This window comes from Podarcis liolepis (assembly GCF_965112155.1).
Source record: "Podarcis liolepis genome assembly, chromosome: 15".
NCBI classification, from domain to species: domain Eukaryota; kingdom Metazoa; phylum Chordata; class Lepidosauria; order Squamata; family Lacertidae; genus Podarcis; species Podarcis liolepis.
In genome coordinates this window covers 7,201,850-7,228,402 of record NC_139566.1, presented here as the reverse complement: position 1 = coordinate 7,228,402, position 26,553 = coordinate 7,201,850, and the positions used below count along the sequence as shown (strand labels likewise).

At 43.9% G+C, this 26,553-nt stretch overlaps 2 protein-coding genes across 3 annotated transcripts in view; one reads left to right on the top strand and one right to left on the bottom strand.

The window, feature by feature from the left end:
- Window positions 1–843: 843 nt before the first annotated feature.
- LOC310694302 (uncharacterized protein) overlaps window positions 844–26,553 on the bottom strand; it is a 32,164-nt gene continuing 6,454 nt past the window's right edge. The window contains exons 1-2 of one of the 2 annotated variants that reach the window (XM_083477422.1): window positions 5,665–5,744; window positions 844–1,610 (exon numbers count right to left, since the gene is read on the bottom strand). In XM_083477422.1, the coding sequence (XP_083333548.1) occupies window positions 1,095–1,592 (498 nt within the window). In that variant the 5' untranslated portion in view covers window positions 1,593–1,610; window positions 5,665–5,744 and the 3' untranslated portion in view covers window positions 844–1,094. Of the gene's footprint in view, window positions 1,611–5,664; window positions 5,745–26,553 lie in introns of those variants that run through there. The other variant, XM_083477423.1, reaches the window with a different exon arrangement.
- Window positions 9,754–11,453, top strand: LOC310694306 (uncharacterized protein). The gene is made up of 2 exons (XM_083477427.1): window positions 9,754–9,809; window positions 10,705–11,453. Exon 2 carries the CDS (start codon window positions 10,723–10,725, stop codon window positions 11,200–11,202), a length of 480 nt encoding a protein of 159 aa, XP_083333553.1. The 5' UTR covers window positions 9,754–9,809; window positions 10,705–10,722; the 3' UTR covers window positions 11,203–11,453.

Genomic DNA, 26,553 nt, shown 5'->3' with positions numbered 1-26,553 from the left:
TGGAGACCAGGTATCAGGGTCGCTGGGACGCAGTCATGATGGCTGACTACTGTTGGACTCTGAAGAGAGACCTCCCTGCCGCTGAGCATTCCAGGAGTTCCAAGAAACAGAGGTTCAAGCCCTGAAGTTTGAAAAATGGTGAAGCAACATGCAATTTACGTGTACTTACCTTTATCAATGCCCACAATTCAGTTTACAGTAAACCTGACCTGATGGAGAGAAACAGATGCCATTTCCTGATTCAGCAGTGCAAAAATACCCTAAATCAGTTGTAGAAATCTAGACAACATTCAAAAAGTAAAAAAATTGTTGCCCAGTGTAATCTATGAGTAGTGGTCACATGGGGTGTCTGTTGTAGAAAAAAAATAATGTAGGGCCTCTGCCTTCCAGTACAGTCAGAGACCCTCCATCACTTGATGGCATCCCCCAGTCCTCATAAATTTATAGAAACAATATGGATATCTGCCATATCAATTATTTTCTTTCAGTAATATGTTTTAATGACATTAGCTGAATCATATTGCACACACATATCTGAACAAAACACCAATCCCATAAACATTTATCCCTTGGACTTCTCTCATATAATAGTTTGGTTTGTTTGTGGTTCATGACATGAAAGCCACCTCGCTTGTCTCCTTCTCTCATAAGACTAGAACTGATTGTTGAACTATTTAGGACCCAGTTGAAGCATAAAACCTCCAAACATCTGTCAAATTTTTGTTGGCAAACATGCCTTGAGACACATTCCAGTTTTAATTTAGACAAAAAGTCGCTTCAGTCAGCTGGACAGCTTGCTGTGAGGAACTGAGGCCAAGTGTTACAAAAACCAACACACATGGGTTACCATAATGCACCAAAAGCTTTATTGAAAAGAGTCAAGAAATGACATTGATAGCTGTATGAGAAATACAGAAGAAATTTAGCATATAAGCATCCTAGTTTTCTGGACTTCAAAGCGAAGAGGTGAGGGATGAAGAGGGTTCAACTTCAGCAGTGGTTTCTGGGATTTAGCTCTTTTGAACAACGTTCAATGGATCTGTATCAAGCTCTCTGATTATCAGTTCATAATATGCTTCTCAGGTTTAATTGGTCTATGCACAGATGCTAAAGCGACGCCCGAACTTCCTTCCCCTCCCATAGACTGAACCATAGCCGAAACCTCCAGAGCTTCCAAGGAGGCCAGACCCATAGCCCAAGCCCCCATAGCCATAGCCTCCTACGATCCCGGAACCACCAACGGCACATGGAGTGTTGCCTCCAACAGCCACAGGCTCACAGCTGGCAGAGAGGATGGGCCCTGGGATGGTCACAACGGAGGCAGGTGGCTGGATCACGACCTCTGCTGGTGGGATCTGGTTGATGCAGGATGGGACAACTCCTGCCAGGACTCCGAGGTTGGCTGCTCTTTCAGCACCTCCATATCCATAGCCGAGACCACCAAATCCGTAGCCGAATCCTCCATTTCCATAGCCGAGACCTCCCAATCCATAGCCGAGACCACCATAGCCAAGACCTCCTGCTGAGCCGAACCCAACGGTGGGGGTGGAAGCACAGGATGGGACAGCGCAGGATGGACCACAGTCAACCATTGTTGGGTGGAGGTGAGTCTGAAACCAAAAACACCAAGGGAGAAAATAAGTGTGGGGTACATCACTTCAATTGGGAGTGCAGGGGATCTGTCAGAGTTGGTAGGATATTTCCCCCATTCCCATTTTCCCCAACTTAAACCATCTTCCTTTCTCCTTGATTGAAAATCAGCTGTTTTCTGTTATTCAACAAACATTAAGCACTAATTCATGCATTCTGTATTGTTCACTACAACTTTTCTCTCCATTGTGGGTCTTAAATCTTATCCCTCATTTGAAGGCCTCGGACGTGAGGAATCCAGGCTAAGAACTGTTATTGTGGACAATTACTTGGGAAGGGACGGAAACCGGGGATGGGGGGGAAGGGGAAAAAAGAATCTTAAAAATGACTAGGACTTTTGGGTTCAGTTAGTATGATCTACATTTAAAGCAAAGTGGGAAATCGATGGAAGGGAACTTGGGTCCACCTTAGGAAAGAATTTAATTTTTCATAAGAGACATAAAAGTAATACTAATATGATAAAGAGGGAAATAACAACTTGCTGACTTAATTGTGGGAATTGGGATGTATGAAGGGGGGGGTGGGGGGAAGTCGAGGAACAAGGTTAAGAAAGTAAGGTCTTGAAATTATACATGTTTTTGTTTTTGTCTTTTTTGTGTGTGGTGTGTCTTTATAAAATGTGAAAACCTAATAAAAATTTATATATATATATCTATCAGTGAAGAAATCCAGCTAAGAATCATCCCCAGAGAAAAATCATCCAGATGCCCCAAACTCTACGGTCTCCCCAAGATACACAAAGAAGGAACACCACTCAGACCAATAGTCAGCTCCATAGGCTCACCTCTACAAAATCTCGCTAAATTTCTCGCTAAGCAACTTCAGCCCTATGCAGAATCCATCGCTTCACACGTTACAAACTCCTTCCAGTTCATAGAAACAATAAAGAAGCAAAACCTACATCCCGATGACCTACTTGTGAGCTTCGATGTTGTATCTCTCTTCACACAAGTGCCCATTAATGAAGCCTTGACAGCCATTCAAAACAAATACAATCCCCCCGAATACATCCTGGACCTGACCAACCACTGCCTAACCAACACGTACTTCATCCACAATGGACAAAGATACAAACAGATAGAAGGAGCACCTATGGGATCACCCCTCTCACCGGTCATCGCAAATTTGTACATGGAACACTTTGAAACCAATGCTTTAGACAAGTCAGAACACAAACCCAAACTTTGGCTCAGATATGTTGACGACACCTTTGTAATTTGGCCACACGGGAAAGAAAAACTAGATAGCTTCCTCACACATCTCAACAGCCTACACCCCAAAATACAATTCACTATGGAAATAGAAGCCAACAACCAACTTCCCTTCCTTGACGTCCTAATCTACAAAAAACCTGATGGCTCACTAGGACACACTATCTACCGGAAAAAAACACACACCAACCGCTACTTACATGCACAATCACACCACCACCCTGCACAAATAAACTCCGTAGCCAAGACTCTCATCTCCAGAACCAAACGCCTGGCTGACAAAGACCACTTGACAACTGAGTTACAGAATCTCTCATATATATATATATATATATATATATATATATATATATATATATGCAGGTTTTGGTGTCTTCGGGTGTCTTCCCGTGTAAGAGTTGGGGTGTCTAGGCGACGTTTCGACGAGGTCTCACTCGTCATCTTCAGGCTGGTGCTTTCGGCTTCTTGTTACTGGAACAGAGCAGGATCTCAGTGTTTGAGTTCCTATAAATACTGTTGAGGGGGTGTGGTGTATAGCCTCCAACGTTCTGGGCAGAGAGGAAGTTCCCAGGTTAGTGTGCCTTTTCTTCTTTTGTTCCTTAATTACTTGAGGGATATCTTGAGTGATTTCTTGAGTGATATTCTGAGTACCACTTAGGTGGGTCATTAGGTGTGGATTAGTGGCTAAAGCTTTCGTGTCTTGATCTCTTGAGCTTGTGAAGAGTTTTTCTGAGAAGATGGCTGTACTGCACTTAGTTGTGCTCTGGCTTGGCTTCGTGTATAGGGGCGAGCTGTGGTTTTGTGCCCTGTGCCAGCCAGATCTGTGTAGGGATTGCAGGGGGGTGCAGCATCCGGAGGTGCCACTATGGTTTGGCTACTGGATGGTGTCTGTAATTTATCTGTGGAGAGGGTCTGGGTTTGGGTCTGGTGTGGTTGATTGGTGATGGCGTTCTGTGTGCCTCTGGTTCTGGTGTCGGTTTTTGTGGGGAGGGCTAATTTCCAGATGTCTGGCAGGCGGGACGTGTCGTCACGCTTGTTCATGTTGTGAGGGTGTTTCTCTATCTCGATGGCTTCAAAAAAGAAGAAAAAACTTCCTCTCTTTTCCAACACATGAAAGAAACAGGACACGAAATTAATTTTGCAGATTCCAAATTGCTCTTTAACATGGAACATCACCACAAGAGAATAATCATGGAAGCCATCGAGATAGAGAAACACCCTCACAACATGAACAAGCGTGACGACACGTCCCGCCTGCCAGACATCTGGAAATTAGCCCTCCCCACAAAAACCGACACCAGAACCAGAGGCACACAGAACGCCATCACCAATCAACCACACCAGACCCAAACCCAGACCCTCTCCACAGATAAATTACAGACACCATCCAGTAGCCAAACCATAGTGGCACCTCCGGATGCTGCACCCCCCTGCAATCCCTACACAGATCTGGCTGGCACAGGGCACAAAACCACAGCTCGCCCCTATACACGAAGCCAAGCCAGAGCACAACTAAGTGCAGTACAGCCATCTTCTCAGAAAAACTCTTCACAAGCTCAAGAGATCAAGACACGAAAGCTTTAGCCACTAATCCACACCTAATGACCCACCTAAGTGGTACTCAGAATATCACTCAAGAAATCACTCAAGATATCCCTCAAGTAATTAAGGAACAAAAGAAGAAAAGGCACACTAACCTGGGAACTTCCTCTCTGCCCAGAACGTTGGAGGCTATACACCACACCCCCTCAACAGTATTTATAGGAACTCAAACACTGAGATCCTGCTCTGTTCCAGTAACAAGAAGCCGAAAGCACCAGCCTGAAGATGACGAGTGAGACCTCGTCGAAACGTCGCCTAGACACCCCAACTCTTACACGGGAAGACACCCGAAGACACCAAAACCTGCATTCCTGTACCTGTGAAAATCTACGAAAGCATATATATATATATATATATATATATATATATATATATATATATATATATATATAATCTTATCCCTCATGGTCCCAGGAACATCAGTGAATGTCCCTTGCCTGAAGTCCTATAGAGCAGCTTCTAGTCAGTGTAGATAATACTGAACTAGGGGTCCAGTGGTCTGACACGGTACAGGTCAACTTCATATGCTTCTATTTAAGTCAGCGCTTTAGACAGAGCCTCGAAGTCTAGGCTCTTTCTTTGTTTCTATGGGAAAGTTCATAGGGTCATTGCTCAGTGGCAGCATGCATGGTTTGCATGCAGAAAGTCCCAGGTTCAGTTCCAGGAATCTGCAGGTTGAGCTGGTAAATGCTCCCTCCTTGAAACTTTGGAGAGTCACAGCTGGTCATTGTAGACGATACCAATATAGACTCAGGATAAATACGTGATTTCATAAGATAGATACAGAAAAGAAGCCAACCAACAACATGAAGGGTTAAGATTCCTGGTTGTAGGTCCCTTTGGCGAGCCCATAAAATATTTGAGTGGGCTGCCCTCCCTCCAAGTTGATTAGCATTGCCATTCAAATGGTGTAGGTGTACTTACCTGCCCCCCATATTTTATTCAATTTGGCACCCCTGGGGAGAGCTATCCACCTCACAGAATAAAAGAGTTGGAATTCAGTTAGTTGAACCCTCTGATCAGTGCAGGAATCATGCAAATGCAAGATCCCAGCGTAGACTCATAGAATGGTAGAGTTGAAAAGGACCAAGAAGGTAATCTAGCTCAACCAATCCAGGAATCTTTTTGCCCAGTGTGGGGCTCGAATCCTTGACCCTGAGGTTAAGAGCCTCATGCTCTATCAAGTAAACATGTGACTTACCAAAGTCTCAGAGGAGTAGAAATGGAGAGAAGGAGATGAAGTTCAGGGAAGCTGTTGAGATATCTCAGCCCAGGGAACCCTTTTATACTCTTTTGACTGGATCCCCTAATGGCCCCACAACTGGCTTGGATACACCCCCTGTTCCTCTGAAGCTTGAATTAGCAAATGATTTGTGATATGCCTCAGGCCCCCTAATTATTTTAATAAGAACGAAAAATGAGACAAAAGTGTTAGCATTTCCTCAACTTCCCACAACGCGTCTCTCCCACTCTGACACTTTTGATCTTGGCTTCTTAATTCCTCTGCAAAACAAAGTTAAAAGAAATGATTGTATGTTCCTTTTCTGTCAGGCAGATCAACAGATACGTTGTCCCCATTTCTCTCTTTTCAAAATAGCTAAAGTAGCCGTGGGTGTTCAGAGTGGGCTACTTGACTTTCACATCCAGGATTTCAGTTGATCTTTCTAGCCACAACACATTGCCATCGTTCTCTACCTCCACTGCGGTGGAAACCATTGGGAAGAAGGCTATGGAAATCACATCCTTCTTGTGGGCTTTTCATTGAATCTGGTCAGGCACAGTGAGAACAGGATGCTGGACTAGATGCGGTTTTTCTATTTTTCTGGTTTTTTTTCTTCAAAACAAACAATCCTCTTGTACCCCCACCTTCCTAGAAACATTCCACATATTAGCAATGCAGACAGTGCTGTTAAATATTAAGCAGGTTAGTCTCAATGTTTAGAGTTGGTTTTTATCACTTGTATCTTCCACTTTGCCTTAACTGATGGTTCCAGAGTGAGCAATGAGTGGCTGGTGGTGAGGAAACAACATTGCTCTTTCCACTGTGTTGATTAACATATACCATAGAGTTTCAAAATGATCTTTGGTCTTTGTGTTCCTTGGGGCTCTAAAATGCTTCACTGGTGTCTCCACAAGAGCTATGTTCCATAGTCATCATGCTTCTGTAGCTAAACTAGTTGCTGTTTTCCGATTTTATGTTTATGAATTTCCAAAAGGTAAAGGTAAAGGGACCCCTGACCATTAGGTCCAGTCGTGGCTGACTCTGGGGTTGCGGCGCTCATCTCGCTTTATTGGCCGAGGGAGCTTCCAGGTCATGTGGCCAGCATGACTAAGCCACTTCTGGTGAACCAGAGCAGCACACAGAAATACCATTTACCTTCCCGCCGGAGTGGTACCTATTTATCTACTTGCACTTTGATGTGCTTTCGAACTGCTAGGTTGGCAGGAGCAGGGACTGAGCAACGGGAGCTCACCCCGTTGCGGGGATTTGAACTGCCGACCTTCTGATCAGCAAGCCCTAGGATCTGTGGTTTAACCCACAGCGCCACCAGCGTCCCTTTATGAAGTTCTAGCTGCAGACAAAAAGACTGCTAGATCCTTCCACATTTAATTTTTACGGCCATCTCTTAACAAATTAAGTAAAGCTAGCTTTTAATCAGGTTGCATCGCCTGCCTGTAATAAAAGAGATCCCTTCAAATACAGTTTCAAAAAATAACTGTATAAGTAAAGCTCTAGTATTCATTGACACAAGGTTATCATATATACAGGTACCCAATAAAGCAACATTATTTGACAGTGTTAGTGAGAAAACGTTTTGGGGGGAAATAGGTTTGATGTGGCCAGTGATGATGGGAGTTGTGATCCAGCAAAACATCTGGAGAACTTCAGATTTAGCAGCCCTGTACTAGAAAATGGTGCCAGTAAATAAGGGATCAAATATTAAATTCACTTATTACATCAGCCATCCCGGATTGCATGAATTTCCAATCTCTCTGCAACTCATAATGTCAAAGTTGCCAACAAAATGCAAAACTTAACTAAGATGTAATAAAACCCCAGAATAGCCACCTGTTTCCATATTCATTCTTATACAAGCATCAGAAATCCTATCCTCTGTCCCATCAATATGCAAGATTGCATGGGGCCGATAGAAGAGATGGCAGCTTTTTGGTGATCTGTTGTTTATCCATACTGAGGGTAGACCAACTGAAAGCAATGAACAAGCCAGACATCACCCTTGATGGATTTTGATGGATGCAACCTAAGAATGACATCCACCATCACAGTCATTTCAGCTATCTGTGTTTGTGATTTGTTGCTAATAAATGAAAGTGTTTTGATGGTTTCTGAAAGCGGGATTGCTAACTGCTTGTTAACCATAAATATATATGGTATATATATATAACATTAAAAACTTCCATATATATATATATATATAGAGAGAGAGAGAGAGAGAGAGAGAGAGAGAGAGTCATGTTTTTAATATTCTGCTAGGATGTTAGGAGCTGCCCAGAGCGACTGGGGAATAGTAATAGTAATAGTAATAGTAATAGTAGTAATAGTAATAGTAATAGTAATAGTAATAGTAATAGTAATAGTAATAGTAATAGTAATAGTAATAGTAATAGTAATAGTAATAGTAATAGTAATAATAGCATTCTTTTGGGGTGTTCAGGGTGTTCAGGGAAGGATAGTGCCTCTGTCTGGGGACACAACATGCTCCTTTTCAGATATTTTGCCCACCTTTGGTCCCTACCCTGCACTCAAATCTCACCGATGGCTCCCAGAAGCTGGCAGCATGAGACATTGGCCACACCCCAGGAGCAGCTTCGACTGTCCCCCTAAACCAGGTGAGGGTAGCCAATAGGCCTCAAACCCTTGGTGAGCTAGGGACTTTCCCTGCTTGGATTGAGCTAACGAGACCAATAGTGGGCCCAACAATCAAGAAGGTGGTTTCTGCATGAGTTGTATAGGGAAGTGTGGGGCAGATGGTGCTTGTCAACCTGGGAAGGTAGCCCCATCAAGGAGAAGGAAAACTCTGGTCCTAAACCTCTGCTGGCTTGCAGGATATCTTCAGATGAAGAAGTGGCTAACAAGTAAACACTACACAAATCTGGAGTGCAGTCCCCAAGACAGTTGGATGGGGCCTTGTAAACTGCCTTCCAGCAACTCATGCAGCCAAGCTGGTGCCAAACGTATTGGTCTACTTTCATTTGGCTGCTGGCCAGGACCTCCATGCCCACTGCCCAGGCTTTTGCCCCAAGGAGATCACTTCAGTGCTGCTAACACAGTGGCTTGACTTAACCTCTGTAGGCACACTCCATTGTCTCTCAAGATGAGCACATGTCAACAACAGTGCCTTCCTTTGGTTTCAGATTTTTAAAATGTATTGTATTTATTTTATATACAGTGGAACCTTGGTTCTCAAATGGCTTAGTTGATGAACAAATTGGAACCCGAACGCCGCAAACCCAGAAGTAAATGCTTTGGTTTAGGAACTTTTTTGGAAGCTGAACATCCAGTGTGGTTGTCGGCTATTGTTTCCAGGGTGCCTGCACCAATCAGAAGCTGCGCCTTGGTTTTCGAACGTTTTGGAAGTCGAATGGATTTCCGGAATGGATTACGTTCAAGAACCAAGGCACCAATGTGTTTGCATGGAGCTTATAGTTCTAGTTTGTTTGCTTAATTTGTTTTAGAGCAAAGGCATCATCTTTTCCACAGTGGCCAATCAGATGCTTCTTGGTTATTCCACAAGTAGAAGACTGGGGCCATAGCCCTTTCCTGCTATTGTTCGCAGGTCCTGTTTCTGTCTGGCCATTACAAGAACAGAGTTAGTTGGGTCTTTTCCCTGATGCAGCAAAGCTTCTCCCATGTTTGTACATCATTTTAAGACTCTGCCTTCCTCTAATATTGGTGGTGTCCTAAAATCCCATATATGTATGCAAAAAGCTTTGATAATGACTGAGAGTCCCCAGAGCTGATGAAGGAGCCTTAATCTCCATCCTCTCCCTCTGGGTGTTTCTGGTTAAAAGCAACAGATAAATTAGAGCAATTTGACCTGAGGCCAGCAACATTAAAAGAATGAGTGAGGGAAAAACATGGTGTCAAGACTATTTGTGTTGCATTATTACAACCACTTAATTTTGTGACCTCCCTCTTTTGTGCTTAGCAAAGTAATTTTGCATATTGCATGGTGACAGCTAAGTAAAATGTTTGCAGGAAATAGGCGGTTCCTGAGTCAAAGGGGCAGCTGGCAGAACTATATAAAAGCTCAGAGTTCTCTCCTTTCCTCCAACAGCTTCATCTGACTCTTCTGTCTTCACTACATCTTCTCAAAGAAGCAGGTAAGTCCGATTTCTTGGGGAAATACTTAGTAATTTATCAGAAGTTTGTGACAGTAGAAGGCTAGATTGATATTCCCACTAAGCAAGAATGAGCACCATTTGGTCCTTGACCTTTGGTCATGCTTGACCTTTGGGCTTGCTGACTGAGGGGACTAAAGTCCAGTGACAACTGGAGGACTACAGTTCATCATACCTACTTCATAGTTGTATAAATTGCTGCATAGCCATACTTTGCTTAGGGTTAGACTTGTGGCAAACGGGTTGCTTTCTGATAATATCCCTACTGAGAGGAGAGTCTGACAGCCTAGCACCCTTTCTTTTCAATTTTTATATAAATGATATTGTTCAAGAACTAGGAGGCCTAGAATATTTTCCTGTTTCTATTCAGGAAGCCAAACTCTCAGTTCTTCTGTATGCCAATGATATTGTTTTGGTTTCTGCTACCTTAATTGGGATGCAGAGACTTTTGAGGAAGTTGAATGTCTTTTGCACAAAAGAGCAGTGAACAGTGAACAGTCAACCATTCTAAAATTAAAGTAGTAATTTTTGGGAAGAAGACAAAACCTCACAGATGGATTTTGGACAATAAACCTATAATATGTGATCCCTAATTGGTTGGAACATGTGTCGGAGAGTAGAGAATAAGTACTGGGCTTCCAATTGTTGTTGAACTACAATTGTCATGATCCTTGACCATAGGACGTTCTGTCTACATCTGGTGGGAGTTGAAGCATGCAACACTGGGCCTCCTTCATATACATCCTATGTGACGATTTATAATTCTCTGTTGTTTTTTGCTTTTCGTGCTCCATGTTCTGCTCAGTTCCGCAACCTTATTTTTTAGATTCATCTTCAGCCATGGCTTACTGTGTTACCTTGGTGTTTTTGGTTTCAGACTCACCTCCACCCAACAATGGTTGACTGTGGTCCATCCTGTGCTGTCCCATCCTGTGCTTCCACCCCCACCGTTGGGTTCGGCTCAGCAGGAGGTCTTGGCTATGGTGGTCTCGGCTATGGATTGGGAGGTCTCGGCTATGGAAATGGAGGATTCGGCTACGGATTTGGTGGTCTCGGCTATGGCTATGGAGGTGCTGAAAGAGCAGCCAACCTCGGAGTCCTGGCAGGAGTTGCCCCATCTTGCATCAACCAGATCCCACCAGCAGAAGTTGTGATCCAGCCACCTGCCTGCGTTGTGACCATCCCAGGGGCCATCCTCTCTGCCAGCTGTGAGCCTGTGGCTGTTGGAGGCAACACTCCATGTGCTATTGGTGGTTCTGGGATCGTAGGAGGCTATGGGGGCTTGGGCTATGGGTCTGGCCTCCTTGGTTCGGGCTATGGGAGGGGAGCACTCTTTGGAAGGAAGCTCGGGCGTCGTGGTAACATCTGTGCATAAGCCAATTAAACCTGAGAAGCATATTATGAACTGATAATCAGAGAGCTTGATACAGATCCATTGGGCATGGTTCAAAAGAGCTAAATCCCAGGATCCACTGCTGAAGTTGAACCCTCTTCACCCCCCACCTCTTGGCTTTGAAGTCCAGAAAACTAAGGTGCTTATATGCTAAATTTCCTCTGTATTTCTCATACAGCTATCAATGTCATTTCTTGAATCTTTTCAATAAAGCTTTTGGCGCATTATGGTAACCCATGTGTGTTGGTTTTTGTAACACTTGGCCTCAGTTCCTCACAGCAAGCTGTCCAGCTGACTGAAGCAACTTTTTGTCTAAATTAAAACTGTAATGTGTCTCAAGGCATGTTTGCCAACAAAAAATTGACAGATGTTTGGAGGTTTTATACGCCAACTTTAAGGGATTATACATTTTAGTTGCAAGCTCATAGATCCTGTTGAATGTGATATTTTAAAATATCTGCTAATTTGGTCACTTGAATGAAATCTATTCCAGTATTACTAAAGATTTATGCAGATCATGCACTAATAAAATTGAACATCAAAATGTCAAATAATTGTAATAATAAACTCTAGAGAATGAATAACAGTATATCAGTAAGAGCAGATAGAAAGACACAAATAGAACAATATTTAGATTGGTTTTTTTAAAGTGCATAAACACCATGGCCATGTATGGGATGCAACTGAACCTTATATCAGAGGTGTTCTGACAAAACAAAAATAGCAGCAGCAGAGATGTATAAGAGATTCTCTCAAGCAGAAAAAAATGATTTAAATACTAAGAAAAGACACATTAGCATAAGCAAACATGGTGTATGAAGTTAAGAACAACAGAGAACATTCAAAATATCCAAGCCGAAAAACTGGAATGCTTTGCCAACTGTAAAAAAAATCAAAGATGGTTGAAATACAGCAATAAACCATCTAAATCACTATCAAAACATCTGAAAGATAAACAGATCCAAATGTTTATTCCATCAATTAAATATAAGGATAAAGATGCGAGAAATTGCAGAAACCTTTTACCAGGAATTGTATACTTAGCGCGAAACCCTATATTGAAACTATAGAATCTGGGGATTGGGAAAATATTGCTTAGCAGGAATTGCTTAGCTGGATGTTTTGCATGTCGAGGTCCCCAGGCCACCCCAATAACTCACACAACACACAGAATTTTTGTTTAAGGTTTTTTGGCATAATTTTGGCCACAACTTTATTAAAATACAAAAAATGTGAGTGGTTGCTTAGGCATTGGTTGCGACTATCTGCCCCCCAGTGGGGGACAGACTGATATTTCACAAGCCTGCAAAAGTCAGAAAAGGGGAATAAATTTGAGGGTAGCGACAGAGCAGGGAGCCTGCCCTCAGCCTTCTCCAAATGCAACCAGGGGCTCTTGCATGGCCCTAGCCCCTTGACAGGGTTCGGACAAAAGGAATAATGAGCCCCTGTATTCCTTTAACGGAATCCCTTGCAGCAGCAGCATTAGAGGGGCAGGCACAGCCAATCCATGCCCCTCAACCAACCAAACCATAAACCAATGCCTAACCGCAACCTTACAAGTTGTGACGATTTGCTACACAGCAGGCAAAAACCAAATGGCCCCAGCCAATCAGCCAGATGGACAAAATTCCTACCCAGCCCCTGCCCCAGGAGCAGACGACCCCATGACAGGCATAGCAAGGTCAAAGCGAACAACCCTTAAATATAGGGGGGGGGGGCGGGCAATCTGATGCACGGAACGAAAAGAGGAAGCTCTACGCCTCGCGCAGGGAATTTTAACATTTCTGCCTGTCAATCATCAAATGGCAACATCATCCCAACAACAAGGGAAGCCCAATCACAACAGTGGCCAAAGATCAATTAGCCCGCCCCACAACTTTGGAGCATCCTGTCGGCCCCCACCGCGACACATGGTCTCCATGAAGGAGAACACGCTTTCTTGGAGTGAATATTTTGAACAATTTCTGTTATGTAACTGGCAGATGGAAAACTGGAAGTGCCTTTCTCTTCCTTCTTTCTTTTCTTCTTTTTATATTCTTTCCTGGTTCCCAGCCCCCTTTTGTTTTCCTCAGTGGCGTAGCGTGGGGGGTGCAGGGGGGGCCGGCCGCACCGGGCACAACATCTGGGGGTTAGGGGGCGCAAATCCACGGGTTAGGGGGCGCAAATCCATGGGTTAGGGGGCGCAAATTACTTGCCTTGCCCCGGGTGCTGACAACCCATGCTACGCCACTGGTTTTCCTTGGTGTCCTCAGCTATGGGCCATTATTGGGACCCAAGAATTACACACACATTAAAGTGATGGATTGTTGGTGAAGGACCCAGAGTAAGAGGCAGGGAAGGGAGAGATTGAGAGAACAAAGGAAAGCATCCAGGCACTGGCGTCAACTCTTGGGGGCCAGGGCACCCACAAAACATTGTTGTGGGTGCTCAGCACCTGCACCGCAAGGCCTCTGACATGACTTCCAGGTCCTTACGAAGCACCAGAAGTCATGTCATGTCAAGGCTCTGCCAAGGCATCAAAATTGGAAAAATGAGGAAGTTCCAAGCTGCCATTTTGACTGCAGCAACTTGTCAGAGAAGAGTTCTTGCTGGCCAGCAAGGAGGGGAAAAATAGTTAAAAGATGGACATTTTAAATATTTTAGGGGGGATAAGAAAGTTGAAGAAAACACTCCTCCATATAATTTATTCTCTTTGATCTAATACGTTTTGCCTGGTTTTCTGTATTTAGTGTTTAATTAGGGTGGGAGCTTAATTTATGAATTTGGAATTACTTTACACACACACACATACACAGCTGGTAATATGTCTATGATTAATCAAAGTCTGCAATTTATATTTTCTGCTCCTCCACATTGATTTCCACAGATATTTTTTTCCATATTAATATAGATGGCTATTACTTTGTTTTCTGAGTATCTATAAATATGAATTTATTTTTAAAATAAGAAAGTTTATTTAAAGGTATGCTTTTTTTACCTCCCTCCTTTCTTTTCCCCTTTTCTTTTTCTTAGCTAAGTATTTATTATTATATACTTCCTTTTTCACAGTTGTTATATTAATGGATGGACTGGTGACACTTCTTTATATGTCAGGGGCCAGACTGAAGAGGAGGGCTGGGGATTGCCCCCTCCTTCTCCTCTGCTTCCCTCAGAGGAGGTGGTATCACCCCCCCCCCTTCTCCAGCAGTTTCAAAAGAAGAGGGAGACAGGATTGAGTTACAGTAGAACTCAGAGCTGCCAAGTTATGAGGTGTCAGGAGAAGGAGGAGGAGTTGGAGAACTGCTGGCAGAGATGTCCTTGGAAAGCACAGAATCTTCACCATCCCCACATACACGCCGCTCAATGAGAATTCAAAAGCCAAGGGCTCAACAACATTTGACTCCTGAGGCCCCCAGTAGAGCCACAGGCTGTTGCTGGGGAAGGAAGGGGAGGAGCTCAGAGTGAGAAACATCAGTATGGAGTAAAGGACTAGAATTCTTTGCCTTTCACCATGATGACCAGTGGCGTAGCGTGGGTTGTCAGCACCCAGGGCAAGGCAAGTAATTTGCGCCCCCTAACCCGTGGATTTGCGCCCCCTAACCCGTGGATTTGCGCCCCCTAGCTCGTGGATTTGTGCCCCCTAACCCTAACCCCCAGATGTTGCGCCCAGTGCGGCCGCCCCCCCTGCACCCCCCCCCCGCTACGCCACTGATGATGACTGAATAAAAACATAAATACGAACTTTCTTGTTTCTTCCTTGATGCTACCGGGGGAGGAGAAAATCCCTCAAGCCTGACATTATATGTCCGCATTGAACTTAAGGATCTCTATTCTCTATCTCTCTCTCTTCATGTATTAAAAAAAATTCTTTCCAGTAGCACCTTAAAGACCAACTAAGTTAGTTCTTGGTATGAGCTTTCGTGTGCATGCACACTTCTTCAGATACACTTCTTCTTGGTATCTGAAGAAGTGTGCATGCACACGAAAGCTCATACCAAGAACTAACTTAGTTGGTCTTTAAGGTGCTACTGGAAGGAATTTTTTTATTTTGACTATGGCAGACCAACACGGCTACCTATCTGTAACTCTTCATGTATTGTTGACTTTTTGATTAGATAGGCACTTTCACACTGCAATGATGTGATAACATGGTTATGCCTATCTGGTTATACAGAAACATATTTCTGAACAAATAAGAGGAGGGGGGAGTAAATTATTTAGCACTTGTTGAAAAATATCAAATGCATTTAGACCTTGACTTCATCCATGGCTATATATTACACTCATACAAGAGACCGCATGACTCTGAACACCAGTTGCTTGGAATCACAAGTGGGAGAGGGATATTGGGTTCATGTCTTGTGTACAGGTTTGCCATAGAACTAATTGGCTACTATGAGAACAGGAAGCTGGACTAGAAGAGCCTTTGACCTGACCCAGCAGGGCTCTCTCTTCTTCTCGTCTTCTGTTCTTTCCATGTCCATAGTTCTCACCATTAGGGCAAGACTTGTGACTCCCACTTCATGTTTATAGGTATTGGATGGGATGGGATGGGGAAGCTCTGTCTCTGCAGAAGTTGTTGGACTCTAACTTGCACCAGATCCAGCAATCCTGAACCAAGGACAGGGATGACAGGAGCTGGAGTCCAGTAATGTCTAGACCATGGGTAGGCAAACTAGGGGTCAGTTCCAGTCCAATCACCTTCGAAATCCGGCCCACGGACGGTCTGGGAATCAGCATGTTTTTACATGAGTAGAAGGTGTCCTTATATTTAAAATGCATCTCTGGGTTATTTGTGGGGCCTGCCTGGTATTTTTACATGGGTAGAATGTGTGCTTTTATTTAAAATGAGTCTCTGGGTTATTTGTTGGGCATAGGAATTCGTTCATTCCCCCCCCCAAAAAAAATATATAGTCTGGCTCCCCACAGGGTCTGAGCGACATTGGACCGCCCCCCTGATGAAAAAGTTTGCTGACTCCTGGTCTAGACTCTAGAGGGTCACTTGATACCTCCAATCAAGGTGTATCAGTGACTCTTCTTGAACCCTATAACCTGCCCAGTTGTTATGAGAAATCTATTCCCCCACTCATATGATCCTTCCTGGTCCTTTAACGATCAGCAAAAGTTGTGTTTGAACCCCGACTATGAGTTGTTTCTCTGAATGTATAAACAGTCAGGGTGCCCTGGAGAGAGATCCTGTACTTATGTTGAATAAGAGGAGAATGGTATTTCTAGAGGAATATAACATACTTTTTCCACACTCCATGTAAACCCTTCAGGGTGCAAGAGAGAAAGACAGTCCTCAATACTCCAATTTTAATTGGGTAAGACCTTGGACACCTTTCTATGAGAAACTGGAGGTGGAGTTTTAAAAACAAAGACACACAGGTTATCAGAATGCAGAACAAGCTTTATTGAAAAGGTCAAAGAAAAAGAAAGGATAGTTGTACAATACGCAAAAAAAGGTGCATATTGTAGAAGGTTCTTGGTCTTCTCAACTTCATAATACAGAGGGGGGAATTAAGAGGCTTCAACTTCAGCAGCGGTTTGCTTGGATGCAGGTCTTCTAAACCTTAGCGAATGGATCTGTATCAAGTTCCCTGGATATCAGTTCAGGATATGCTTCTTAGGTTTAATTGGCCTAAGAACAGATGCTACCACGACGCCCGACCTTCCTTCCAAGGAGTGCTCCCCTTCCATAGCCCCACCCACCATAGCCATAACCCCCTACGATTCCAGAACCACTAACAGCACATGGAGTGTTGCCTCCAACAGACAGAGGCTCACAGCTGGCAGAGAGGATGGGCCCTGGGATGGTCAAAATGGAGGCAGGTGGCTGGATCACGACCTCTGCTGGTGGGATCTGGTTGACACATGAAGGGATGACTCCGTCCAGGACACCGAGATTGGCTGCTCTTTCAGCACCTCCATAACCATAGCCAAGACCTCCATAGCCATAGCCGAGACCTCCATTGCTGTAGCCAAGACCTCCCAATCCGTAGCCAAGACCTCCGCGTCTACCAAGAGCTGCAGAGCCAAATCCAACGGTGGGGGTGGAAGCACAGGATGGGATGGCACAGGAAGGGCCACAGTGAGCCATGGCTGAAGATGAATCTAAAAAAATAAAATAGCATGTGTACAGCTGAAAACTCTGGCAGCATGAAGATAAATTCAACAGTGCAAATAATTGTTGATGGATGTAATAATGGAAAACCGATTGATATAGTTTTTGTAAAATATGCAGGGATATAAGATATGCAAAATGAACCATGGAAAGAGAAGAAGGGAAGTGTCAGGCTTCAGGGAATCTGATCCCTGAATAGATAGACAAAAAGTTCTTACCAAGGTATTTTACTTAGAAATGTATCCTCTTGGAGTAATGATGTTGCTTTGAGTGAAAACCCCACCCCCTCCATCTCTCCTATTATATGTCATCCCTATGGTGGCTTATCTGTGCCTTCTGCCTCTGAGCTCTCTGCTCTCCTACTTTCAATGCCTGCCAGGTTCTGGGAGAGAGAAGGGTCTGGAATGCATTCTAAAGACACTCAGTCTGTCAGCTGTCTCTCCCCTGGTGCTTCTTCTTCCTTCTGCTCCTCTCCTGATATTTCCCAGCTTCTCCCCTCTGCAGCCTCTGAGCTATGACCTCCCACTGTTGTAATTCTATGCTTTTTCCCTCTTCTATGGAAGTTTCAGGAGGAAAGGGGGTGGTCTCCACCATTCCTCCTCAGTCCAGTCCCTGACAGGAAGTCACTGATATTTTAAGTACGTGAAATCTTTATCTGAAATTGTGAAACAGAAAATGGAATAAAAAATTATATCCAAAACAAAACACAACATAAAATTGCAGAACGGAGTTGAACATGGATCATGGAAGGCAAAGAATGAAAAAGTTTCAGATATGGTGCAGATGAAGGGGAATCAAAGTGATACTAAATGTGGGCCTTGTTGTCAATATTGTCTACACCAGGGGCCAGCAAACGTTTTCAGTACACTGTCCCTCAGATCTTGTGGGAGGCCGGACTATATTTTGAAAAAAAATAATGAACGAATTCCTATGCCCCGCAAATAACCCAGAGATGCATTTTAAATAAAAGGACACATTCTACTCATGTAAAAACACGCTGATTCCTGGACCGTCCATGAGCTGGATTAGAAGGTGATTGGGCCGGATCTGGCTCCCGGGCCTTAGTTTGCCTATCCATGGTCTACACTGATTGCCAATGACTCTCTTGGGTTCCAGACATGGGACATTACTGGCCCCACTTGGAGATGTAGGGGACTGATCCTGGGACCTTGTGCATGCAAAGCATGGGCTGCAGCACTAAGGAATGACCCCCTTTCTTGGCATTTTAATCTAGAAGGTGCTATGCTGGCTACCCCCAGTACTGATGTTCTGAAATATAAGAAAATGATGAGATAACCCAGTAAAGTTCTTTTAAGAAAAGGCATGTTTTATCAGCAATGCTATCGGCATGTATCTTGAACATACTGGACCACAGTATACCATTGTGTAGCAAGTTGGGGATGAGCTTGAAAAAAATAAGACAGCCCTGCTCCTGTCAACCTAGCAGTTCGAAAGCACGTCAAAGTGCAAGTAGATAAATAGGTACTGCTCTGGCAGGAATGTAAACGGAGTTTCCGCGTGCTGCTCTGGTTCGCCAGAAGCGGCTTAGTCATGCTGGCCACATGACCCAGAAGCTGTACGCCGGCTCCCTCGGCCAGTAAAGCGAGATGAGCGCTGCAACCCCAGAGTCGGCCACGACTGGACCTAATGGTCAGGGGTCCCTTTACCTTTACCTTTAAGCACAACACGTTTGGGTTTACTTCTGAGTGAAATGGAGAGTTTTGTGCTGTAAAAGACAGAAGTGTGTATGTTTGTTTAAATATCATTTAGGAAGGAAGAAGATAGATAGCTGGTGGCACCTTCCAGCTGTCCTTAAAAATACTGAATTAGAGTTTCTTCTAGCAATATCATATTAAATGCACTTACAAAGTGTGAAGCTGGAAAATCCATCTAGTCTTAATTTGATGTGAATTTTTTGATAAATTCAGAAATATTCGCCCAAGGAAATGGACTTACCTGCTTCTTTGAGAAGATGTAATGAAGACAAGAAAGTCAGATGAAGCTGTTGGAGGAACTGGGAGAAGTTTCCGTTTTTATACAGTTCTGTCAACCACTCCTGTGACCAAGAGACCGCCTCTTTCCAGCTAACATTTTATTTAGTTGTCAACAATTTCATGTGCAAAATACTTTACTAAGCACAAAAGAGGGAGGTTACAAAATTAAGTGGTTTCAATAATGCAACACAAATAGTCTTGACACCAGTTTGTTCCCCTCTCCCTTCCTTTTAATTTTGCTGACCTCAAGTCAAATTGCTCTAGTTTATCTGCTGTTTTAAATCAGAAACACCCAGAGGGAGGAGATGGAGATCATGAAAGCTCTTTCATCAGTGTAGGGAACTCTAGGACATGATCAAAGCTTTTTGCATACACCTTCTGAGACATCTCCGGTATCAGATGAAATTGGTGTCCTTGAATGGCTTGAGAACATCAGAAAAGCCCTGCTGGATGTGGTCAAAGCCCCATCTAATTCAGCTTCTTGTATTCACAGTGCAGAACCAGATGCCTCAATGGGGAACTCACAATTGGGACCTGAGAGTGCCAATGCCACTTGGAAGAGAACAATAGTGAGAAAGAGCTATGGTCCGTATGTTGACCACTGCATCTGGTTGACCACTGCAGGAAAGAGGATGCTGGACAACATGGGCCTTTGGTTTGATCCAGCTTCAGGGATCATTATACATTATCTTCTTCACTTGTCCTAGGAGGTGAGAGATGTTTCCTTCAGCCTGGCAAAAATCTAGAGTTAATCTGGAGTGGTCTTCTGGGTGGCAGAGGTGGGAGGAGGCTGTCCCAACTTCAATAGAAGATGGTGCCTGTGGTTAAAAAAACCCCACACCAACCAAACTATGTTAAGCATTTAAACCAGATATATAAAATCAGTACCAAGTGGAAACCAAAAAGAAAACACTACTTTTTTCTTTCTAAAAAGGCAGCTTAGAAAGGCAATTAAAACTTGCATATAGGGAAGCCTAGAAAATGTATGAAATGTATTCAGAATCTGTAGTTTAGAACATGCTAATGTATGAGCGACAAGCCACACACAAACATAGCTGAAATTATGATGGGTTGCATCCAATAAACTCATTCTCAGGAAAGTTCCATCAAAATGCACGGTGTTGAATGACTTGTCCATTGCTTTCTTCTTCTTCTTTTTTAAAAAGTAATAATAATAAATAACTAAGAATAAAAATGTGCACCCCACCACTGATACCATCCCATTGTAACTATCCAGCCTCCCAAAAATTCAACACCTCTTACGGTGGTTTGTCCCTTTTCCGTTTTAACAGTACAAGTTCTACAAACACCCTCCATATCTCCTCAAAAATAATTTCCCTTGCATATTTCCCATCTTACCTCAATGGCACATGTTAATTTATCTTTAACAGCTATATCCCACACCTCTTTATACCATTATTCCATTTTATATTCTGCTTGCCCCTTTCACTTCTTAGCTATAATAATTCATGCAGCTGTCAATAAATTCGTGAGCAAGTCCTTCATAGCCTGTGAATCTTCCACTCCATTGTAAATTGATAATAATGCTACCTCTAGACTTTTGGTCAGCTGTAACCCAGTGATTTCTGCTATCTCCTTAAAAACCCTTTGCCAAAAAAATTTGTACATATTTACACTCCCACCACATGTGAACATAATTCCCTGTTTCCTGGCATCCCCTGTCCATTGCTTTCAATAGGTCTTACATGAGCTAGTTGAAAATAACCTTAGCATTTCAGTAAGCGGAGATAGATGGATACCAACAGATCTCAACTGACCACCACGAAGGTACCAACTCTTCGATCCTTCGATCTGCCCACCTGATCTTGCATATTGATGCAACAGTGGATAGAATTTCCCTTGCTGATCTCAAAGATGGATAGAAACAGGAAGCTATCGAAGGATTTTTAAAACATCATTATTAAATTTTGCCCTTGCATTGTGTTAGCGTGTTAGCCACATTGACATTACAAGTTACAGGAGGGCTAGAAATTCAGGAAACCAGGAGCTGCTAATATTACAAGTGAATTTAATATGTGATCCCTGATTGGTTGGGACATATGTCTAGTGCAGTGCTGGCGAAAGTGGCCCTCCAGGGGTTTCCTATCATCCCTGCCTAGATTATCCTTTTATTTCTTCAGTCGTTTTATTTGGGAGGTGGGCTTCAAATAATTGTCAATTTTTGCTAACTCTTCAAAATCATTTTCGCTTTATTGGGTGCACTTATTCATACATGTGTATATGACATCCTTGCATCAACGAAGGTTAGAGCATTAGGAAGATTCTGTTCTCACAGTGGTCAACCAGATACCAATAGGAATCCCATATGAAGGACAGGAACTCAATGTCCCATTCCCCAATTCTGATTCCCAACAACTGGTATTCAGAAGCATGCTACCTCTGACATTGGAGGCAGAGAACCCTGGCTATGTGCTGTGAACGGAATCATAAGCCGAAATCTTGGATATGGAAGTCAAGTAGGCTGCTGATAAAATCTCCAGCCATTCCAGCTACTTTAATTCCATTCAAAGCCATAACACCTGTTGATCTGTCCGAAATGAACATACAAAGGCATCTTTACATTTTCTTAATTTTTTTATTAACTCCTTTGGCGGAAGAATGAGAATGCAAAGATCAAAAGGTTGAGAACAGGAAAGAAGCGTTGTGGGGAGCAGAGGAAATGCAAACTCTTTTGCCCCATTTTTCTTTCTTATTAAAACAATTAGAGGGCATGATGCAATTCATAAATTGCTTGCTAATTAAAGCCTCAGGGAAAGGGGGTGTATCCCAGCTAGCTCTGGGGCCATCAGGGGATACAGTCAAAAGAGTATAAAAGGGCTCCCTGGGCTGAGATATCCCAACAGCTTTCCTTGACTTGATCTCCTTCTCTCCATTTGTACTCAGAGACTTTGGTAAGTCAAATGTGTGCATGTATGTTAAGATCTTGTCTTTATGTGGGTTTTTTTTTTTTTTGCACTGCTTAGAGGGTTCAGCTGGATGCGGGTGGCACTATGGGTTAAACCACAGAGCCTAGGAATGCCGATCAGAAGGTCGGTGGTTCGAATCCCTGCGACGGTGTGAGCTCCCGTTGCTCGGTCGCTGTTCCAGCCAACCTAGCAGTTCAAAAGCACGTCAAAGTGCAAGTAGATAAATAGGTACTGCTCTGGAGAGAAGGTAAGCTGCATTTCCGTGCACTGCTCTGGTTCTCTAGAAGCGGCTTAGTCATGCTGGCCACATGACCCAGAAACGGTACGCCGGCTCCCTCGGCCAGTAAAGCGAGATGAGCGCCGCAACCCCAGAGTCGGTCACGACTGGACCTAAGGGTCAGGGGTCCCTTTACCTTTATGTTGCTATTCCATCAGGAATCCTCCATCCTCCATTTTGTTGTCTGACTTATTTTCTATGTATTTCTTTTGAACACAAACGTTTTAGGAAGTTGCCTTACACCAAGACCAGAGTGTTCATCCATCCAGCACTGTAATGTTTCACTGGCTGCAGTTCTCCAGGGCTTCAAGGAAGGTTTTTCTTCCAAACCTTACCTGGAGATGCTGGGGAGTGAAGTCAGGACCTTCTGCATGCAAAGAAGATGCTCTAACAATTCACTATAGCCCTCTCCACCCCCATTGTTCAGCCCAGACACTGAGATCCAGCGCCCAGGGCCTTCTGGCGGTTCCCTCATTGCGAGAAGTGGGGTTACAGGGAACCAGACAGAAGGCCTTCTCGGTAGTGGCGCCTGCCCTGTGGAATGTCCTCCCATCAGATGTCAAGGAAATAAGCAGCTATCTAATTTTTAAAAGACATCTGAAGGCAGCCCTGTTTAGGGAAGTTTTTAATATTTGCTGTATTGTTTTTAACACTTGATTGGGAGCTGCCCAGAGTGGCTGGGGAAACTCAGCTAGATGGGCGGGGTATAAATAATAAATTATTATTATTATTATTATTATTATTATTATTATTATTATTATTATTATTATTACTACTACTACTATATCTTATAGCATTCTTTCAAAACTAGACATTTTTGTTTTCCTGGAGCAGCCAGTATTTGGATTTGGGACCCACAATGAAGAGAAGGGCTGTGGTGAAAGAAATAGAAGACAATAAAGAACCCAAGCATTAGGGCATAGCATAATAACTGTCAAAGGCAGCTGATTTAAATGTCCCCTCTGTTCCCTATTGAAGTAGCATTCCACATGTTCATTTTGTCCCATGGTCTTCTTGGTTTCAGACTCACCTCTACACAACAATGGCTGACTGTGGTCCATCCTGCGCTGTCCCATCCTGTGCTTCCACTCCCACTGTTGGGTTTGGATCAGCAGGAGGTCTTGGCTATGGGTATGGAGGTCTTGGCAATGGATATGGAGGTCTCGGCTATGGCTACGGAGGTCTTGGCTATGGTTATGGAGGTGCTGAAAGAGCAAGCAACCTTGGAGTCCTGGCAGGAGTTGCCCCATCATGCGTCAACCAGATCCCACCAGCAGAGGTTGTGATCCAGCCACCTCCTATCGTCCTGACCATCCCAGGACCCATCCTCTCTGCCAGTTGTGAGCCTGTGTCTGTCGGAGGCAACACCCCATGTGCTGCTGGTGGTTATGGATCCGGATTTGGCAGTGGATTTGGCAGAGGGCTCTATGGTGGTGCAGGTCTTCTGGGGTCTAGCTCTGGTGCTTTGGGGGGCCGTGGCCGTTATGGGTTTGTGGGGCGTAGAGGCAGCATCTGCTATACCCCCTGCTAAGCTCTCACGGTCTGTCAACAAGGAGGAAAGAAAAAGAGATCTGTGGTGGACTATTTCGGTCTGATTTTAGACATGCTGAGCACCCAAACTCCCTAGGCAATCCCAATGGGAGCTGGGAAAGTGTTCTGGATCCCTTGTAATCAGACCCATCTAGAACATGCAGCTGTTTTCAGTTTAATTTTATCTCACTTTCTCCTGCTTGTTACTATATTTATTTGCCTACGTCTCTTTGAAACACACCAATTCGCACTGGGGAGAAAAGCACAAGATCCATTCACTATGTCTATGAAATTAGCATGTGAGTGTAAATATGTGTAATTGGGACTTAATGTAAAGGAAGGTGGAAAGAATGTTCTATAAATGTAGAACCCTCTACTCTATCTCCAACCTGAAAAAAAATAATTCTAAAGGAGAAGCTGTTCACTGGAATGTGTTCTTTTATGCTTTATTGTCTTCCAGTATGCTTAGTATTCACTTGAATACTTTTACTGTTTGAAATTCCCAATAAAACTTTTTCTGCATCATAGCACTGGCTTTCTGGTTTTCCTTTTATGTGGCAGCACAATGCCATACATGTTTATCAAGAAATAAGTTCCTTTCAATACAGTTCAATGCAACTTACTCAAAAATTAAGTAGGTTCAGGGTGACAACCTTAAGAACATAACACATATCCTCTTGGACTGGTTCAAGCATCCACCATCCTGTTTACAGTGCAGCAAGTATTTCCAGAACTTGCCACCTAGATATCATCAGAACCCTTGAATGTTGGAGGAGGTGCAGGAGATATCACGGGGTTACTTACCAACAGAGAATATTGATAAGGCATAGAACCAAGAAATCCAGAGAGGTATCACTGTTGTTTTTAGATGGTCTGCTCAGCAATAGGGGGAAATTTCAAATTTGGATTTGAGGGACATTTAATGAACATTCCATTCATTTCTTAGATTCTGTAGAACAAATTGATTTACTGATACCAAATATCTATAAAAATTGACCACTGGTTTTTTTAGTCTCAAAGGATTTAACCAATTGTTCTAGTACCTCTTGTGTCTTAGATGCTAGGAAGGCTGCCAAAGGCCTGAGAGAAGAGGAATGTTCTTGCCCGGCACTTAAAGATACGTAATGAAGGCATCTATTGAACCTCCTTGGGGAGAGCAGTCCAAAAACAGAGAACCACAAAAGAAAATGACCATTTTCTTGTTGCTGTCCTTCAGACCTCTGGTGGAGGAGGTACCTGAAGAAGGGTCTCAGATGGTGATCACAGGGACTGGGTCAGTTCATATGGGCAGAGGTGGTCCTTGAGATATTGCAGTCCTGAGCCATTTAAGGCTTTATTGGGTCAGGAAACTAATTAGCAGCCAGTGGAGTCAGGCTAGGATTGGTGTTATATGCTCAAACTGTCCTGCCCCAGTGAGCAACCCAGCCACCAAATTCTGCACCAGCCGATGTTTCTGAACTGTTTTCAGAGGCAGCTTAACATACAATGCATTGCAGAAATCTCACCTAGTGGTAGAGGCAACAGAGGTTCGGCCAATCATGGCCAAACTTGGCCCTCCAGGTTTGGGACTACCATTCCCATCATCCCTCACCACTGGTCCTGTTAGCTAGGGATCATAGGAGTTGTAGTCCCAAAACAGCTGGAGGGCCAAGTTTGGCCATCACTGGGTTAGGCTATCCCTGTTCAGATAGGAGCACAGCTGGCTCACCAGCCAAATCTGATGGAAGGGACTCCATGCCACCGAGGCCAACTGAACCTCAAGTGACAGCAGTGGAACCAGATGGACCCTCCAAGCTACGTGTCTGTTCTTTCGGGGGCCATGTAACCCAATCAAGAGCAAGCCACCTCCCATCTATCCAGTCTATGGAGCACCCACTAACTGTACCTCAGTCTTATCTGGAGTGAGCTTCAGTTTGTTGGCTCTCATCCAGTCCATTACCAAGGAAGAAAACTGCCCAGCACATCCACTGACAAGCCTTGAGATATAAAAGAGAAGTAAAGCTGTGTGTCATCGGCCTATTGCTGATGACCAGGGCTGTCTTAAGCAAATTCAGTGCTGTGGTGCAAGGCTCCCCCTGGCACCCACCCCCATTGTCGACCTTTTTTGGGGGGAGGACAGCGCTGCCGGCTCACACAGGTTGGGAGAGACTCAGCAGCTGAAGAGGGAACCAGTAGGGGGAGAGGAGGTGAGCTGAGAGAAAGGGAGCTGGAGGGATGGCTCAGAGACACCTCCAGCGAGAACAGTGGGGAGGTTTCAGGACCTCCTGTAGGAACACCCACTCCTCGCCGGAAACTGTCACGCAGAGAGTCCAGAAGACGTGTTTCCGTTAAGGAGCTTTTATGTTGGAAACGATTCCGAAAGCAGCCACTGTCGGAATCTGCTAGCGACTGACAGAGCCATGTTTAAGGGGCTCCGTTACAGACAGAGGTTTGCAAGTTTGACCAAACTCTGAGGGACTTGGATTTTACGCACAAGCAGCTCATTGTCCCATCACACCTGCA